Source organism: Clarias gariepinus, chromosome 5 (assembly GCF_024256425.1).
Source record: "Clarias gariepinus isolate MV-2021 ecotype Netherlands chromosome 5, CGAR_prim_01v2, whole genome shotgun sequence".
NCBI classification, from domain to species: Eukaryota; Metazoa; Chordata; class Actinopteri; order Siluriformes; family Clariidae; genus Clarias; species Clarias gariepinus.
Genome location: NC_071104.1, coordinates 32,075,527 through 32,095,329, shown reverse-complemented (window position 1 = coordinate 32,095,329; position 19,803 = coordinate 32,075,527). Strand labels below are relative to the sequence as shown.

The 19,803-nt window shown below is 37.2% G+C and overlaps 1 protein-coding gene across 1 annotated transcript in view; it reads left to right on the top strand.

The window, feature by feature from the left end:
- Window positions 1-19,803, top strand: part of LOC128524546 (coiled-coil domain-containing protein 148-like) — an 86,603-nt gene that overhangs the window by 57,884 nt on the left and 8,916 nt on the right. The window contains exon 11 of the mRNA XM_053497156.1: window positions 16,221-16,361. Coding sequence (XP_053353131.1) covers window positions 16,221-16,361 — 141 coding nt within the window. The remainder of the gene's footprint in view (window positions 1-16,220; window positions 16,362-19,803) is intronic.

The window sequence follows — 19,803 nt, the reverse complement described above, 5'->3', positions numbered from 1 at the left end:
GTGAATGGATTAGCTATGAGTTGATGTTAAGTATCAGTTACCCGGAGTTTAGCCAGATGACCGATGAATCAAGCTTCTTAATAATGCAGTTCTTTAAATTTGCTGTTGGATTTTCTCTGGGTTAGTCAAGTCACTTAATATACCACCTGGTTTAAAAGTCACAACTGCACAAGGGTCAAATTATCGGTCTGCATCAAGCAAACAAAACACTAAGGGGATTTGACCTTGGTGGAATTGGGTCAAGAACTCACTCACTCATCATCTATACTGCTTTATCCTGTATACAGGGGCATGGGAGACTGGAGCCTATCCCAGTAGACTTGGGGCATGAGGTAGGGTACACACTGGACAGGGTGCCAATCCATTGCAGGGCACACACACACATACTGACACATTATGGGCAATTTGGGAATGGTAATTAGCCTAATCTGAATTTCTTTGGACTATGGGAGGAAACCCACCAATCCAGAAAAAAGAAGTGCTCTTCAGTGCTGTCCACTAAGTCACCATGCTGCTGGGTTGCACAGAACTGTGCATTGTAAAAGTCACCAGTAGAAATCACAGCTATGTTTATTTGTGAAATTCAGAGCACTTTCACACACACACACACACACACAATGCAACATAAACTTGCAGGATTGGGATTAAAGAGATGTGTGTCCATAAGGAAACCACTTATTAATGATAGCAGAAGCAACATGGCTTTAGTTTGCTAATCAGGGTAAATATAGGATTTAGAAGCAATGAAAAAACATCATGTGGTCTGATGAGTCCATACTGACCCTATTCCAGAGCGATTAGTGCATCAGGGTAGGAGGGGAGGCGAATGAAGGAATGCATGGTGCCCCCTGTATAAGACTCTGGAGGTGGTGTTATGATCTGGGGTTTGCTTCATCTCGTCAGCTCTAGGTTCAGCAACATTATGTGGTTTTAAAATGAGGTCAGCTGACTACCTGAACATATGAAATGTTATCTTTTAAATGCATTTATTTGTTCTCTGATGGCAATGTGATACTCCAGGATTCTAATTGTGTAAGAGTTGTTCTGGGAGCATGAGGGGTCATTTTCATGCATGGACTGCCCATTGTATCATATCCTATACTCACAGCTAAAGGCAAGCAAATGACACATTAGACTGGGCAACTTTTTTTGGCTATGCAGTGTAGCGTACAGTATTAGTAAACATCTGATACTTTGTTATCCTGAGTTGTTTTATGCCGTAACAGTGTATGATATACTGCACAGTAGCTGTTACTCCATAGAACATGATTTGAATATTTTGGATAATTAAAAAAAAATTGTAATCTCATTTGCTTTTTTTGGGTCACATTTGCCAGGTTTTGTTAGATGTACAGTAAATGGATTAGACAAGGCATCGACAAGTCCACCCTTTTTAGAATTCAAGAATCAAAATGACATAAATATAGTGTAAGCCTGAAATCCGTCCTTAATATTGTGCAAGTGGAATAGTTTGCCCTACATCATTCTTATTATGCCATAATATTATGCACTTCTTAACATTGACGGTTTCATTGTCACGCTGTGGATGTTAGATTTTTATCTCTATTGGAATATTTGAGTTGATCGTTGATAGTGGTTTTTTTTTTTAATCAATCCTGGTCCTTTTGTACGTACTGTAGGTCAAATATGGTGCTTTTTGAGCCTGTCCAGTTTTATAGCACTTTGTGATGCTCATAAAACACAAAAAATTCTGTAATCTGCTGTCTTCTGTCTATGGCTGCAGATCTGCCCTCTACTCTGGCACTTACAGTAGGACTCTTTGTTCTGTGTCATAAATCAAAGAGTGGAAAACATCTGAAAGCTAAAAAAATAATGTCATTATTTTGTGCCCAGTGAAAGGACAAAGTTAGCCTGTATTTTTGACCTAAAACTTGGAAAGGTTTATGCAAGAGTCATTTCCTTTGAAGATTCTTTTGTGAGTTATTGCTGTAATATCCTCTGTTTGACTGAGATGTGAAAAAAACAAAGGTATATGCCTTTAATTAAGGCACTGATATGAGTTATATATATATAAGAAAGCAAAGAAAGCAAGGCAATTATGAGAATCCTAGCTCTCCAGACAGGAGCAGAAACTATAATGAGACATAAGCAACATCAAAACAACAGAGTGCAAGACTTTGACTAGAGGAGTTCACACTTATCTGATGAAAGTCAGAGATATTTAAATGGATATGTGCAATGACGCCATCCTACCAGACCTGTGAGCCGTATAAACCATTTGCCATTGTTAGTCACATGTGACACTCCAGTGGTCCCACTATGCTTGGATTATCCACTGAAGCAAGAGTTGAACATTATAGATATTTAAACAATGATTGATTTTATTCGCTGCATCAGGCCCATTCACTTTGACTTCCACAGAGTTCCTTTTATATGTTTTTGAATATACAATACTTTACTTAATGCTAAGTTACTGAGATGTGTGCATCCATGATGCCATGTAAAATTCACTGTTTAATTAATACGCAATGTCAATCTATTGCTTTCCATCTTGCTTAAGTCGAGAGTAACTTAACCAATGATTGAGAAAATTGATAATCAAGGCTCTGTTTAAAAATGACTTAAAGCCCAAACTTAATTTTATGACTCTGCATTTCCAGTGGAGCACGGTTATTTTTTTCAAGTTGCAGTTCATAAACATCATTCCTCTAATTAGTTAATTAATATTTAGTTTACTGGCACTAATAAATGTATTTAATTTTTTAATACAAATTTTATTGTAATAATTATCTGCAGAGCCACGCCCCAACAGACCAAAGCCACTCTAATGGCACAAGCAAAACTCGAGACCTAGGTGGTTTTAATGTTATGGCTTACCAGTGTATATGATTAATAATTATGAATTAGTAAACACACAAAAAAAAATACTTTTATATTGCATTCCTCTTTATTAGGGCCATTGCTTTAAACCTTTTTTGTACATGTTACCTTAAAAAAACCTATCCACAAACTAGAACTATCACCGCTCATTAGGGAACACTGAATGTTTGTGGATGGCCATAAATATTTGCATGTGCCAGAACAGTTTCCCGCTTGCTTCAGTGGATAATCTTCAAATTTAATGTTCTCTTTCAGTATACACAGTCTGTTTATGCTTAAAATCCTACTTACTTCTTTTCGACTTGAATGAATCCACAATTACCATTTCCCATGCTTCCGCTTGCTAGATGATGGTTTCCTTTTAAGTCCGCATTGTTCTTCTCAAGGTTTTTTTCCGCATGTCATCTTAGAAAGATTTTTTCTCGTCACTGTCACCTCTAGCTTGCTCATTAAGTGTGCTACGTGCTACAGAAAATCTTATATTGGGGTTTCAGTAAAGCTCCTTTAGGACAAAAATAGGCTATAAAATAGATTTATTTAAAAAATTTAAATTTTAATGAGTATTCAGATTATATACCAGAAATAATTATCACAACCATTAAAAGAGAAGAATGATGACAGCATTCACTGATGACTTACTGCGTAAAATTAGAAACTGTTTTATATTATGTTAACAAGACTGTGGTTTTGCTCTCTGGTCTAAAGAACAATAGAAATAAGTCTATATGAGTCACATTTAAATTCTGCTGTTTGTCCATAATGCAGCCATTTTATTTCCCTTCACTGGCTACCTGTTAATTGTTGTAATAATGATAAAATCCACCTGTTGGCAAGGCAATTTAATGCACTCTTCGAATTATGAATAAATTATGGAACAGATAATTTTTTATAGAAATTCAGTGTATTAATGTCCAGGATTTAATATGATGACTTATCTTTTTCTTTGTATACTTTATATATTTTATTATTTTATTTAATTTTGCTATTTTCATTTCTCGTTTATTTCCTCCGGGCGCTCTCAGTCCAAAAACATGCAGACAAAGCTAACTGGCGTTCCCAAACTGCCCATAGTGTGCGAGTGTGTGCGCGTGCCTGTGCCCTGCAACGAATTGGCACCCCTTTGAGGGTGTACCTCACCTAGCGGCCTGAGTCCCTTGAGATAGGCTCCAGGCCTCTCATTATGTTGTACAGGAAAATAGATATGTATAGAGAATAAAAGTTTTCAGTTGTCCCCTCTGCTTTATTTATTATTACTTGTTTTTGCCTGGTTACTATAGCTACAGTTGCTGATTTTTGGACCAGCTGTGCCTCCTGATAGAGGGATGATTGTTGATTGATTGATGCTTGTTTTTGGCCTTTGGTAAGCATCGTGGAGAGATTAGCCATTCAGGAGGAAATGGGGTAAATGGAGGTATGGAGCAGATGTTTAGAGTGGAAGGACGATCTGTTATTCCTCAAGATGCCTGAAGCTGTGCTATCTTTCTTATTTTATTTTTTTATCTATTTTTTGTTTTGTTTTGTTTTGTTGCATTTAAATGCATGTTAGGTGTAAAGTGAAATGTCTACGGGCGAAGCAGCTTATCCATACAAATGTAGTCAAATCGTAGGAGAAGTAACAATGATAGGTAAAGAATTGTATAAGCACTGACCGAAGCTGTAGCTGTATTGGTAAGACTTTAAAACATTTATTATTCAGAAAGACATCCAAGACATCCATCTATCCTCTTATCTCCTTTATCCGTCAAGCCTCAGCCTTCTAAATGTATTCTTTTGTTGTACTCATGAATACTGTCCACACCTATAAATAAGGTTGAGATATTCGAGTGCCGGTGAATCATTCTTAGCTTTTAAGATGAGAATTATTTCTCTGTCACAGCACAGAATAAATTAAGCACTTGAAAAAGGCTCATCATTGCCTCCTCGGTCACACACAGGCTCAATCACTGAGTGGCTTCTGTGACTAAACTCCTTTTTTTTTCTGTGCTTCACTGGAATCAATCTCTTTACGATGCACCCATTATATGCCTTATCTCTCATCTTGATCATTACAAATGAATTTACTCAATAGTTACAAATGAGTTACAATTAAATACACATTAGCGCATTTTTTTTTAAAGGAAACTCATACAAGAGCAAAGCTGTTTGTACTCTTTTGATCCCTCACACATTAGCTAACAGCAGCATTACGGGTGCAACAACACATTTATCTCAACAAGGAAAAGCTATTTGTCACGTTTATGTGGTTAGGGTAGCGCTGGAGCAGGGTGACGCCCCTGTCTCAAACAGCACACTTGTGACTTCACAATCGTTGCCAGGGCATATTGTGAAGTCAGACAGGCCGTAGTCTTATTTTTCGTTCTAGATTTTAACAGGGCGCTCAGGAGCATCCTGTATGAGCCTTTACTGCACCCATAACAACACTGAGTGGTTCATGACATACAGTACACTCCTTGGATTAAAGACGCACACTTTATACATAATTTGGACCATCTTTAGGCTTTGATTACAGCTCGCAGTTTTGGATAAATTGTTTCGACAAAATAGTGCAGCTACACAAAATTTGTTTAGGTCCAAAGTTGCATTCATGAAGCAACCCCAGATCACACTGCCTCCAGAGGCTTGTACAGCGTGCACTATGCATGATGCGTGCATTGCTTTGTGCGCTTTCCTTCCCACCCCTGGAATAAGGTCAATCTGGACTCATCAGACCACATGACCTTTTCAATCACTCCAAAGTCCAATCTTTATTAACCCTAGCAAATTCAAGCCTTTTTCCTGATTATTCTCACTAAGTTCTCATCACATTGTTTGTGGAAATTACCTTACTTTGACAATTAAACAAAGATTTCTACATTTTTTTATTATTACTATGCAATCCAGTCTCATTCATTCTGATCACATTTCTTCTTTGAATTTGACAGTTCAGCACTATCCTTCCAGTTCTAATAACTAGTTGGACAGTCCTTAACCTAATTCCAGTAATTTCAGAAATCTTCTTAGTTCTTTTCTTAGCCTGATGCAGGACAAATTATTTGACCCTTCTGATACACAGAAACATCTTTTCTTCGAGAATGCGATACACCAAACCTACCAAACACGGGGAGAACATGCGAACTCCATGCAAACAGAGACGGGAATCAAACAAGGTTGGGATTCGATCCCGAACCCTGAAGGTGCAAGACGAAAGTGATAAACACTACACCATCATGACATCCTCACTGCACCACTTGGTTATTAATCACTACAATATTTATCCAATCAAATACTTAAAAGGAGAATATTAGCTTATTTAAACCCAAACCATGTTGTTGTTGTTTTTTTTTGGCCAGACATAAGTTGAAGGGGTTGTAATTATTTGCCAGGGCCAAACACAACATGTGGGCTGGTTGAAAGCAAAAAGGTAGATGTAGAACCCTGCTGTCGGGAAGTACCATTAGAGTAATTGCTATCACTTTAATGCTAGAGTAATTAGATTAATTACTGAAATTAAGCGTGATCAGGATGTCTGTAGCCTACCTGATCATTGTGTGTCGTATGTGCATTTGTTCTGAAATAATCTTCACTTTAATTTGTCTTTAAATGGAACCGATGTCCATTGATAATCAGATTGCAACCATTGTCTCTATTTCCTGCTTGCACAAGTGTTTAATTGAGTAATGACTGCGCAATTTTCTGCAGGTTTCGCTGAATGGTGAGCCCTCACAAAAGACTCCCACTGAACGACTACCAGAAATTAGAGTTCAATTCTGTTTGATTTGTTTGCTGCTTTTATCGATAGACACTTAGAAAACAGAAAGATTTTTCATAAATTTGCATGAACATTTGAGCAAGACAGATGTGACGGTGTGTCCCTGAGATGATAAGAGGAAAGAACCTTGACAGGAAGTCAAACAGTCCTGTGTGTGCTGAAAAGATGTACAGCATCAGCACAATAGTTTTCATGATTACAGTAACGGTTCTCTGGTCCAAGTCTGCAGTAACCAGGATTCATTATCCACTGCAGCTAAGGGCGAGTCTCGCTCATTGTCCCTAGTGCTCGTTTTTACCTCCTCACCTCCCCAAATCACTTGTGCAATCTCTGAGTGCTGCTCATTGAAGAGGAGGAACAAGTTTGTTTATCACATCCTTTGGTACTGATAAGTCTTCCAGAAGAGGTGCACCCACAAATGTGAGTGTAGAAAAGAAAAGAATGCTGGGAAACGAAAGCCGTCTGATTGGAGGTGTTTGCAACCGAGTACCTCACATCCCGTCATTGGCACCTGTATGCATCTGAGACACAAATAATAGTGATGAAGAAGAATTTGTACCGCAGTGCCACTCAAGATCCCTGGAGACCCAGGATCACTCCCCCTTTCCCTTCTCTCTTTTGCTCTCTTTTTCTCGCTCTTTTTGTCCCTCGCAGTTGTTTTGAGCTAGTAACAGTTTTGTATTTGCTCCCAACTTGAACAGACTTTTGTGTTTTTCAAAGTCTCTTTGCGGTTTCTCACTCCTCAGACTAACAGGGAAGCTATTATAATAGATCTAAAAGGAGCTGAAGCAGTCTCTCTCTCTTTTTCTCTCTCTCTATCTGAGTTTGTGTAGCAGATTGAAAAAAAAAATGTTGGAGCTGAGACTGTTTCTGCATTTGCAAATATAGATTTCATTAGTAGCAACGTATTAATGCTTATTATAAAGCCACATTACAGAAAAATACACAACAGAGAGAAGAACGCAGAACGATCAACTCAGTGTGCTATTTCAGTTCCATGCTAATATCTCATGCTATTATAAAATTGCATTATTATTATAAATAACATACACATTCGAAAAAAGTGATTTAATGAATTTTATGTCTTAGAATGGATCTGCCAAAGCCCCGGACCTCAACTAACTGTAAAAATTATATCTTAGCATCTTAGCAAGTCAGACTAAAGAAGCCATTTTTTGTAACATTTTTTTGCAACAAGGTCCCAGGTTCAAACCTCACCACCACCACCATGTTGCCCCTGTTGAGCCCTTGGGTGCCCTTGAGTCACTCTGGATATGGGTGTCTGCCAAATGCTGAAATGTAGATGTATCGTACATCATAATTCTTGTCTTTGCATATCCCAGCTTTTTAGGAAGTTGGGGTTGGAATTGTGGGTCAGCCATGATACAGCATCCCTGAAGCCGAGAAGGTTTATGGCCTTGTTTAAGAGCCAACATTGCCAGTTTGGCATTATCAGGGATTCAAACCCTTCGACCTTCTGATCTGTATTAGATGCATCATCCATTGAGCCAGTAGCCCTTGGTATTTATGATCATAGGCATGTTCTGATGCATAAACAAATAGCACAACACCACTGATTAGAATTTGAGGCAACAACACTACCCACTATACTAACTAACCACTGCATCTATTTCTGTTATTTTTTTATCTTTACTGAGTTACTGAGTAAATAGTTATTAGTAAAAAACTTTATACATAATAAAAAAGAATTCAGGGCAACAAAATTTCCATAAAATGTATGTGAATAGCTGATTTATGTTGGCACAGTGCCATTGTGGCCTCAGACCTCCAGGGTCTGTGTATGAAGTTTGGGAGAAGAAGGGGGTGTGCCCTGCAATAGATTGGCACCCTGTCCAGGGTGTACCCCACCTTGTGCCCAAAGTCTAAGATAGACTCCAGGCTCCCAGTGACCCTGTATAGGATACACAATATAGAAGTTAAATGAATGAATAAATGAATTGCAGATTATTTGAATATTATCATTTTGAAGGGGTCGCCATAGATAAAATGGGTAAAAAGTGTCTATTACTTTACATTTGTATTAAAATTCAAGAAAACTTAATCGAGTGTTCTTTTTACTGTACTACGTCTTTATTTCTCAGCATGAAACCACTAGACCAGGGGTTATACCCTAGTATAATAGACTTAAACATCCTCTATTGCATTTTATCCAGTCAATGCATTTAAATAAATGATGTAACTGGAGGTAGCTTTTCAGATCAGAGACTAGCTACACAGGGCTATAGACATTAGGTCAGCAATGGGCCAGCTTTCAGAGATGTTTTTTTATGGTTTTGCTGTTTACCTTGAACTGTTAAGCATTAAAAGATAACTGTTGTTACCATTAACTCATGTCTGTCTCTTATTCAAACCTTTTCAAAGAAGGCATTTCTGTGAATCTTCACAAAAATAGTTCAGCCATGTATGACTTGAGGCACAACTAAATTTGTAATAGATGCAAAAAAAGCAAAATAATAAAATAAATAGATAAAAGGATTTTCACTAACAATTAGTCATTTAGCGGCTACTGTTATCCAGTACAGTATGTGCAAACAGTTGAAGATGCATGAATACAAAGGATTAAAGAAATCTACAAGGATTCATTACCAAAGAGACCAGACAAGTGTTGTACAAGTGTTACAGCGCTCTCCTGCTGCGAAAAAGATAAAAGATAATATCAGACTTAAGTGCATGAACAATACAAAAGACAGTTTGAAACCAACCAGACTCTGAAAGCACAAGTTAATAAATAATTAATATATCTAATACAAAAGGCAATCAGTGCAACAGAGTATTCATACCTTTTTGGAATAAATAGAGATTCTGTTGTTCAGAGTGTAGGTAGGAGCTCATTCAACCACTAAAGCAGCAAGCTCATGTTCTACAGCAACCAAGTTTATCCGCAAATAAGGACAAAGTGTGGAAGTGGACGACTTGAGTTGGTGTGTAGATCTGAACCAGGTTGCATATGTAATGTGCTCCAGACACATTTTTACACCTGGAATGCAAAGAATGGGGTTTTGAGCTGTATTCCTGCAGCAAAAGAAAGGCAGTGGAGTGATATTAGGAAGGGGGCCTATGAGAAAACTTTAACAAGTTTGAATCGAGTGAGCGGTAGAAATTAAAGGAGATATGGCATATAAAATGAGACCAGCAATTCAAGATTTGCAGTCATCACGTCTGGAAATAACTAGGGTTTTAAGAAGAAAGATCATATCTTTTCAATGGTATAAAGCAAAAAATCTGCAATGTCTCTTTTAGAGATGTCAAAATGACAATCTGATATCTTTTGAGCAACTTGGGAGGTGAATGGAGAAAGCAGAAATGAAGTGGTGTGTTATCAGTGTAGCAGTAATAAACAAAAAGCAATGATACCTGATACCAGAGCCCATGGAATTAGTGTAAAGACAAAAAAAATTGTGTTGACCAAGAACTGGCCCCTGAGGCACTCCGTTAGTAAGACTGTGAGGTAATGACACTGAAACTCTCCATGATCATATAGACATGATAGGAACCATGTGAGAGGATAACCACAGATGATTCTCTGCCAGACCTCCAGAGGTCACCCTTCTACATACTTTTGAATTCCCTGTGTTTTCCTCTTGTAGTTAGCATAGCATTTGATATCATGAGTAGCCTGTATTGCTATTGAGTTCACCTTGCTGTATTCTTGTTTTTCTTTCTGTGTTGGTTTTGTGCTAGACTTGTGATTCTTGTCTTGCCTTAAATTTTTTAGTTTTACTGTTTTGTATCTACCCCTGAATTATTACATTCAAATAGGAGTTGGTATTTATTGTATCAATGGCAAATTAAAGTTAAATATAAGTTACTGAATCTGTACTGTACACCAATCCCCTGGGTTTTTTAAGTTGAATTATTTCCTCACAGTTATGTAGAAGATTATAAAAACATATACTGACCTTTAACTTCCCCTGCCAAACGGCACAATTCAATCATGTATTACCAATACGATTACTTAATTTTTGTTTATAAAATAAAATTTTAAAAAGTTAGATGTAGGGCTTGTTAAAGAAACCAGAAATAACCATCAATGCTCATCACCCTTAAAAAGAAAAACTGTCTACACAGTAAGCATGGTGGTGGCAGTATGTTTTTTAATTAATTTATTATTTTTATTTATTAATTCATTTATTTATTTATTTTTAATAAGAATGTTTTGCAATGACAGCAATTAGGAAACATCAGTCTAAATGGAGCTAAATATCTGCTCCAGTCGATTAAACAGCTGGGTAAAGATTCACTGCAGTGAAAGCTTGGGCATTTTTGCAGAAAAGAATGAACATGGCTATACAGTTTGGGTATTTTCAGTATCTAAGACACATTTATATAATTAATGTATTTGTATGTTTCCACTAAAGGAAAAAAAAAAAAAAAAGTACAGTTTATAGCCAAAAGTTTGTGAACACCCAGAACCCATATGTCTTTGCTGTACATCCCATTCCAGATTTAGTCCCACTGCTGTTATAATAACCTCCTCACCTTTGGAAAGCTTTCAACTAGACATTGGAGCTTTTCTGTGGGATTTCGTGATTATACATCCGCAAGAGTATTAGTGAGATCAGATGCTGATGGAAGACATAGGCATTGTTCCAGTTCCACCCAAAGGTGTTCACTGAGGGTGAGATCAGGGCTGACTGCAGAACAATTGAGTTTTTATCCCAAACTTGGCAAAACATGTCTTAATTTCTGCTGTCTCAGTTGACATGAAAAGAAATCCTAAACTTATCCCAAAGCATATGTTAAGTTAAGCCTTTATTTGTCACAAATACATCCTGCACAGTGAAATTATTTCTTTGCATAACCCATGATACAGTGCCCCTGGAGCAGACAGGGTTAAGGGTCTTGCTCAACCCATAACATTTTGATCAGTAACCTATAGCCTGGCACCATGCACCCTGCCCTATATGTTAGCAAGTGTGTGTGCGTGTGTGTGTGTGTGTGTGTGTGTGAGTTTAACAGGACATTATTCTGGTTCCTCTTATCTGGCACTGTTGTCTTACCTGGACCAGAGAGTAGTGTGATTGATGGTGCAATTACTGGGCCAGTTAGCCTCTTCATACTTTTTCTCCATTTTAGCTATGACTTTTCTACTTCACGTTTTCTGTTATACTAGTACAGCAACAACCAAAATGCATCTGTAAAACAGAAAGTACATGAAAAATCACTATAGTAAAAATGAGTATTGATCTGATAAAACACACTTTGTAAACCTTCATAGCTGATGTGGCTTGTCTTTAGGTCTGAGGTGTTATTGCACAATTTTTCTTCTCCTCAGACAGAGCTGAAATGTGGTTTCGTGTCTGTCTCACACGCTGACTATCGAAACCTCACTCTCTGTGCTGTGGCACATGCACAACCGCTTGGCAAATGTCTGTTTGATGACAATCTGTTGCTGAGAACACATCAGGCTTTTCCTCGGCAAAAGTGTGAAGTGGCCGTGTCTCTTGTCAGGGCCGCTGAACAGATTGCTCCGTCTGCTTCCTCGCACTGTCATTACGAAGTAGCGCTCTGTTGAATACCAACATGCACTGGCATGGGCAACATGCCTGCAAAATGATTTCTGCATCAGTGATAGCGCCAGAGAGTTTATAGACTGACATAGTTAACCACAAGGCTTTCTTGTCTGTTACAGATAAAGTTTTGGAATTCATTGCACAGCATGATAGTTGTTTGTTTCCAGTCTAGAAGGACAGTCATATCAGGTAACATAAAGGGGATCTGTATTTGCTCCATGCACTGGTGTCCCACAAGGCATGGTACATGGTCCTGTTATGTTCTCCTTTTATACCTTTCTTATGTCTTGGGGAGATCACTGGCATTTATTTATTTTTTTTTTTTTCTGACCCTGACCACATTTTTAATGAAGTTGACAGTTCTGCACTAACATTGCAGGTGTACAGTTCTGTGCACAATTTTTAGACACCTATTTTTTTCTTCCAACTTTGATATACATGTTTATTTTATGACTTTATGATTTCCAAACAGTAGTATTTTGACAAAAGATTTAATGGATTTAATGTAATCTTTTGTGATATGTGAATATTAAATGTAATCTTACATTCAAATATATGTAGACCAGAAAAGAAAGCAGCATATTATGTTAAAAACCACTTTTCTGACAAAAAAAAAACTAAACAGAATAAACCTTTGGGTTGTGCATTCATAAAAAAATGAGGAAGGGATGACATCCTCAGAGGGACTTGGGCTGGTTCTGCAGGATGTTCAGTAAGACTAAGCAGCTACTTTTCTTATAAAACCTTTTTTATACTGTTTTATATTGCTTTTTATAATATTCTTTGAAATGTAGAAACCCGACAACAGTTATATAGCCAGGGGTAGCTCACTGGTTAAAGCATTGGTCTTGCTTTCCTGGGATGGTCTTCATAAAAGCCAGGTTCATCATGGTGCTTAATGGGTTTTGCAAATGCACCTGATCTGCATCTGTTCTTTTAAGAACTATTTCAGAACAGCAGACCTTTTTGTCTTAAAATAACTTTCGACTGTTGATGGGTGGGTACGGTGGCGTAGTGTTTATCACCATGTCCTCATGCCCTCAGGGTCGAGGGTTTGATTTCTGCACCTTGTGTTGATTCCTGTTTTCCACCCACACTTAATGGGTTTCCTCTGGCTACTCTGGTTTCCTCCTACAGTCCAAAGGCATGCAGATTAGAGTAAATGTCATTCCCAAATTACCCTTAGTGTGTGTGTGTGTGTGTGTGCCCAAAGGTGAATCTGCACCCTGTTCTGGGTGTGCTCCATCTTGTGCCCAAAGTCTCCTGGGATAGTCTCCAGGCCCTTTGTGACCCTGTACAGGATAAGTGGTATAAACAATAAATGAATGTTGTTGTTGTTGTTACTTAGTTTTTTAATCCAATAAGTGTTATTTCATAGTTTTTTATTTTAAAGTATTGTTCTAAATGTCGAAAATAAACCCAAACTTGTGTCCAACCTTTTGACTAGGACTGTATATATTTGTTTTTGCCTGATAAAGCCCAATAATTTAACTTTTTTACAATGATAACTTTTTTTGGCCAGATAGTGTATTACATAAGACAAAGTAGCATATTATTATGTAAGCAGCTAACCCTAACCAAGACCACCAGATTACATTTGCGAAGTTATACACAAATGCAACAGAAAAAGACAATGTTCTTGCAAAAATACAAGATTATTATTGCATTTTTATGATAAAGAATTATTACATGAAATACATTTATAGATGTTAAGTATACGAATTTCTTTACATAGGCCTTAGATTTTTGATAGAATATTATATAGTAAAACATTTATAATTTAACAAGAAAAAGGTTTATTTTTTATTCTATTTTAACACATACTGTATAGTATGAAGGGCCAAAACGTCCTTTTTTTAAATAAATATTTTGCCAGATTAAAAACTTAGGTCTTGATTTTCTTGTAAGAGTAACATCTGCTGTTTGTTATAAAGCTTTATGTTTATTTTTAAATCGAAATAACTAGCCCAAGTACCTACAGTACCATCTTCGTTAATAAATACTATCTATTTTAGTTTATTTAAGTTTAGTTAGAACCTGTTTTAGTAGTACACACTTGTCAAATAAAATTTCGAATCGAACAAGCTAACATAGCTCGCTTCTGTGTTCATTTTAAAAATTGTTTTTATGTAGTGGTAATTAATACATCCAAAAACTATTAATTCTAAATGAAGTGTGTGATCCGTCCTATCAAGTCAGGTATCAGGTCACACAGGTTTGTTTTGTGCTATGGCCAATAGAGTGCAGGAGGTGAAATGTATCATATCTCTCATTTCGGCAACATTCGGTTGATGAATACCTTATGTTCTGATCCTTCAATAGAAATGCGAAAGTTTTAATCCTAACCATTGTTTTAAAGCAACCATTGTTGCTCCAGTTACTGTAAGATTAAAAAAGAAAAAGCATGCATTTTTTCTCCCGGCTATTTGATGTGACGAGTTACATAAAACATTCAATGGACGAACTGAGTGAGATCCAATAGAGTGTAGAAGAGTGAGACCACAATAAAAATCTGCGATTTAATAGAGATAGTAACAGATAGTGTTATCATTTCTTTAAAGTAAAGAAAGTTTAATGATCAATATCTTTAATACGTTTAATAAGTTTTTATTAACATTAACAAGGTTTACAACTGTATTTAAAAGATCAGATTTTTATCAGTCAGTTTTTAATGTATGAAATTGGAAAAAAAAATTCATTAGTGCTTTTAGATTTTTGAAAAAAAAAACATTTACAGTGATAATTGTTGGAGGAATGGGACGTTACACCTTTAATTCCATTTACATTTTTAAATGACATCATCAGCTCTATACAGTGAAAGCTTTTTGTCTGATTAACACATTGGTTTCTTGTCAAAATGTGCTCAAATTAAATGAGGAAGCATTTATCATTTAAAGTTCCCGAAGTTGCTCACAGTTTGTGCGGCGTGTTAGGCGTGTGTTAGCACCTGATAATCATTTGAACATGCTAATCACTTAGGGAAATGGAAACGGTTTCTCCTGCTAAAAAGAAGCGTGCTTAATCACGCCACAGTGTAGCTCAGCTCAGCCTTTGTACTCTCCAGGCAGGATGTGTAATAAAAAGGTGAAATTCCTGCCTTGTCACTCAGTCTGCAGTCCATTTAGACACGCAGTTAATGGAAATGTGTAATGTGAATTAACACGTGTGAACCTTGCCCTGTTAACATAAAGCCCCTGATCTGTTAAACACAATCCACTTTCGACAAAAGAGAGGTGTTGATTCTCTCTGCAGAACAGCAGGGATGAGGATGCTCCATATACGGAGGTGTTAATGTGCGTGTGTGTGTGAGTGTGTGTGGAGATTTACTAAACGCTGCTGATGGAAATTAGTTTGCAGGTTCAAAACTCAATGCTTCATTGCTTCTCGCATTGCTGGGAGACAGCTGCTAAACCCACCTGCATTTGACTCAGTGTGTGTGTGTGTGTGTGTGTGTGTGTGTGCATGTGTTTGTGTGTATTTTATTTACGGTGTGTAAAATGCAGATAGGGAGTGTGCGTATTTAATGTACTGTTTGTGTGTGTGTGTGGGGGGGGGGGACGGGGACGTGGTTGTGTGTGTTGGGGCGTTCAAGTCAAACCTGGACTTGATGAAATTTCTGATGAATGAAGGAGACTTTATGTCTCAAACCCACTTGATGTTTACAGAAGACTTCAAGTACAGTACAGTAATGAGTAAAACATTTGAATGGTGCAAACATTTTAATGAAGCTTTTACGTCCGTCATAGACGATCCCGGGGCCGAGGTGCCTCAGAGACCCATCTGATGGGAAAGACACCTCTGTCTGTTGGAACTATACCCACAATCATCATTCACAAACACCACTTGCACATTACAGGAACCTGGCTGGAAGTTATTGTCACATCCCTATACAATCCTATAAAGGGGTTCCTGGGAGGCCAGCTTTCATGCAGATCATGGCACTGGTGTACTTGTATGTGTGTGTAGAGTGTTTAATTTTTCATTTGCTGGGTATAAAAATTGGAAATTGTGTGTGCACCTCTGTGTATTTTATTTACTGTTAAAATAACCATTGTGTGTGTGTGTGTGTGTGTGTGTGTGTGTGTGTGTGTGTGTAGCTGCAGCAGTGGCGTGAGCAGCAGGAAGAGGTGGCTCAGATGGAGGCGGCTATAGCTGAACGCTGGCAGGAGGAGGAGAAGCAAAGACAGAGAGAGGAGCAAGAAAGAGAGCACTCCAGAAGGACCAGACAGAAACAACAAGTATAAACACACACACACACACACACACACACACACACAAAATAAAAACATTAGGGCTTTGGTATTCTTTTATAAAGGGCTCTAAATAGTGTTTGAAGAGTTCCAGATGCCTCTATTAAATTTCTTTTACAACTCTTCTGCCTTTCCTGTGGTCTCACGGCTATTAATATTTTAAATCCAGTTCATATTACAGATTTAAATCTCAAATATGGTAGTTTAGGCTCTGAATTTAAGGGTCAAAACTCATCGTGAAAAATAACACGAATAATCTTAGGAAATTTTCATCAGATTGTTTTCTATTTTCTGTCTGTAGCTTATAGTAACATGGGGAGCAATTATGGTCAGGGAATAGTGTAGACCGGCGAATATGAAACACTTTACCACTGAAATAATTCCAGGGCATGGTACAGTTAGACAGTGATTTACTTGTACATTTTAAGTATAGATCTAAGTATTAAGTCTAAATTTCAGTGTTATTTAATAAATAAATATATATATATTATAATTATAATAATATATATAAATATATAAATAAATAAATATTCACCTAATGTTGAGATGATGGAGAAGGGGGGGAGGGGGGGAATTATCATATGAAGATGTTTAACAAGATGTCTTCTTATAATATTTTTCACTTAGATTTAGATTTGTAATATATAATAGCTATATTTACACGGACAATATTTCTTTATTTTGATTGAAATCATTTCGATAAGAAATTCCAATACTGTGTATATAGACTGTTTATGCTGCACAAAGCATCTAATTAGACAAATAACTTTAAATAACTTTTTTTAATTGAGCAGAGTGGCTCTGCCTGCTGTGTTTAATCCGCTGCAAATTTCACCATAGAAAGCATCCCGTCATTTCCGACAAATCCCTCCTTCTATGTTTTGATGAGTTACAAGAATTTAATCACGTTTATGATTGGTTAGACACATGAAACATAAGCTAGTCAGTGCCTCTTCCTCAGCTAAAGACTTAGTGGATGAAAGTTTAAAGTACTGTAGTGTGGCTGGGAGAGTATTGTTGTATTCTTAGGAATAGAAGCAAAATTTCCCTTCTAAAAACTCATCAGTTATCCTAACGTTACCCCAACGTGGAGTAACGATTTCAAGATGCGATTTAATCAACTGTTCACATGGCATAATTTACCTACTGAACAGATTCTGAAAGATTTGCCCCGCCCCTTCACTCCCATTGAAAGTTCATTCTAATCAGCCCAGCTCGGGTCCCACTGAGGTGTTTACCTTGAGGTGATGCAGTTTTATTCTCATTCAGTAATGATTCTAATTACCTTTGGAATATTATAATCTATTTAACATTTAGACTTATTTTAAAAGTTTATATTGAAGTTTGAAACTGTTTTACTCAATACATCAATGCCTAAAGATTAGGGGAAGTACTGTATATTATTTCATTAGCTACTGTATAGACTAAGGTCTGTTTTGTAAGTAGTGAGCTTTGACAAAGACTACTGTATGTTCATATTATTAACATAATAAAACATATGATCCAAAACTAGGATCATAATCCTATTTACCTGCCATGTTGAAGGCTCGGATTCGATACACAGCCAGCGCCCAAACCCACCAACTGGATGCAGGGCATATATGTTGGGCTTATATATGTTGTAACATGGCTTGTATAGCTCTCTGAGAGTTCAATTTTAACATCTCATCTAATCTCATCTTTTTCACATCTGTAAAACGATTTATGTGTTTGCCAAGGTTTAAAAACGAATGGGTCCAATTAATCTGCATATTCCACTATGGCATTATGCTAATGTTGCCATTGTAAAGCATTTTAAATAATTATAAATAAAAAATCCTCTCTGCGTAAAGTAGTAGAATAAGTAACGTTTCAATTGGACAAAGTGTCCATGTCCTTAACTCCAACTGGACATCCTTAAGAGGAGATAAGAGGATCCTTTTTTTGAGGTAAATAAGTTTAGACATAACTTTTCCATTATATCAACACATGGTACATTTTGTAGACTCCAAAATATTTGTAACTGATTGTTAAATTAAGCGATACAATCGCGCTGCAGTCGGCTTACGTTATCTATCACATACTGACGTGGAGACCAACTGAAAGCCCTTGTAATCTACTGTTCAAGCGACACACTATTTCACCCGTACTTACCCATCTGAGCTCCTCACTGGGAGAGTAGAGGCATTCATTACTGAAATCTATAGTGATCGTCGGTATGTTTGATCTCCTACGTGCCTGATTTTATTACGATTTGCAGATCAGAACAGTGTTTGGAGCTCCATGGCAACAGCCATTGCCAACTCTTTTAAAATTAGTGTGATATTTATTGTGTAAATAAACGGTTAAGGTAAAGGTGTATGCGCTTGAATTGGTAAATTGTGTTTTTTTTCTAGCCACCAGCAAACTCAGTTTAACTATTTGCATGAAATAATTAAATACAATAATTGCCTTGGTATAATTTATAAAGTATATACTATTTCTTCAACTACTCATATTTCTTCAATGCTACTACCACTACTATTAATGCTCCCACTTATACCTACCCCTACTAATCTCTACTACCACCAGTACTAATACAGACACTATTGCACAGTCCTAGATACTTTTACTTATACTACTATTACAGCTACAACCTACTTTGACTACTAACACTACCACAACCACTGCTGTCCAGGATTTGCTACTATGACCACTACTAGCTACTTACTATAACCAGTACTACAAAGTACTAACTACATTTACACTTACACAGATTACAAAAGTGCTTTTACTGGTAACTAGGTTACTACCATCAGTCAAACACGGTTGGGAATGTTTTTAAAAAAAAAAATTTTATGGGGGGTATTAAAACATTTAGAGACTACTGTAGTTCTATAGGCTGCATGTACAGTCACAGGGAGCACTGACCTTCATAAGTCGCTGCGCCAAAAGACGTGGTGCTGAGTACAGCTGTGCGACTGGTGCTGTTCTGACCATGTGCATTAGCACATCTGCTGCATTATTTGTTATAAGTTAGAACAAAGAGTGACCTTCAAATTCCACATGAAACAGGGCGAAGTTTACAATGATGCTGCAACATTACTGGGAGATGACTAGAGATCAGGAAGACCTTCAACGAGCTCAACCCCCGAAAATGTTCGTCAACTTGTACATGATGCTCATCGAAGAACAATCCACAACATTGCTGCCATTGTCTGCGTGTCATACGGTACAGTCCAGGCAACCCTCATGTGTGATCTGGACCTCGACCAAATGCATGCTCATTGTCTTTGTCGACGTTTGTCTCATTGTGCATTAAGAGATCGTTCCCAGGGGCCGGGTTGTCAATAGTAAATTCTACTGCCAGGTTTTTGAAGGAGAACGTTTAGCAAAAGTGATCGGATTTGTGGGTTAGTTTTTGATACCCCCTCGTACTACTACCACCACAACTGCCTAGTACGGTACTAGG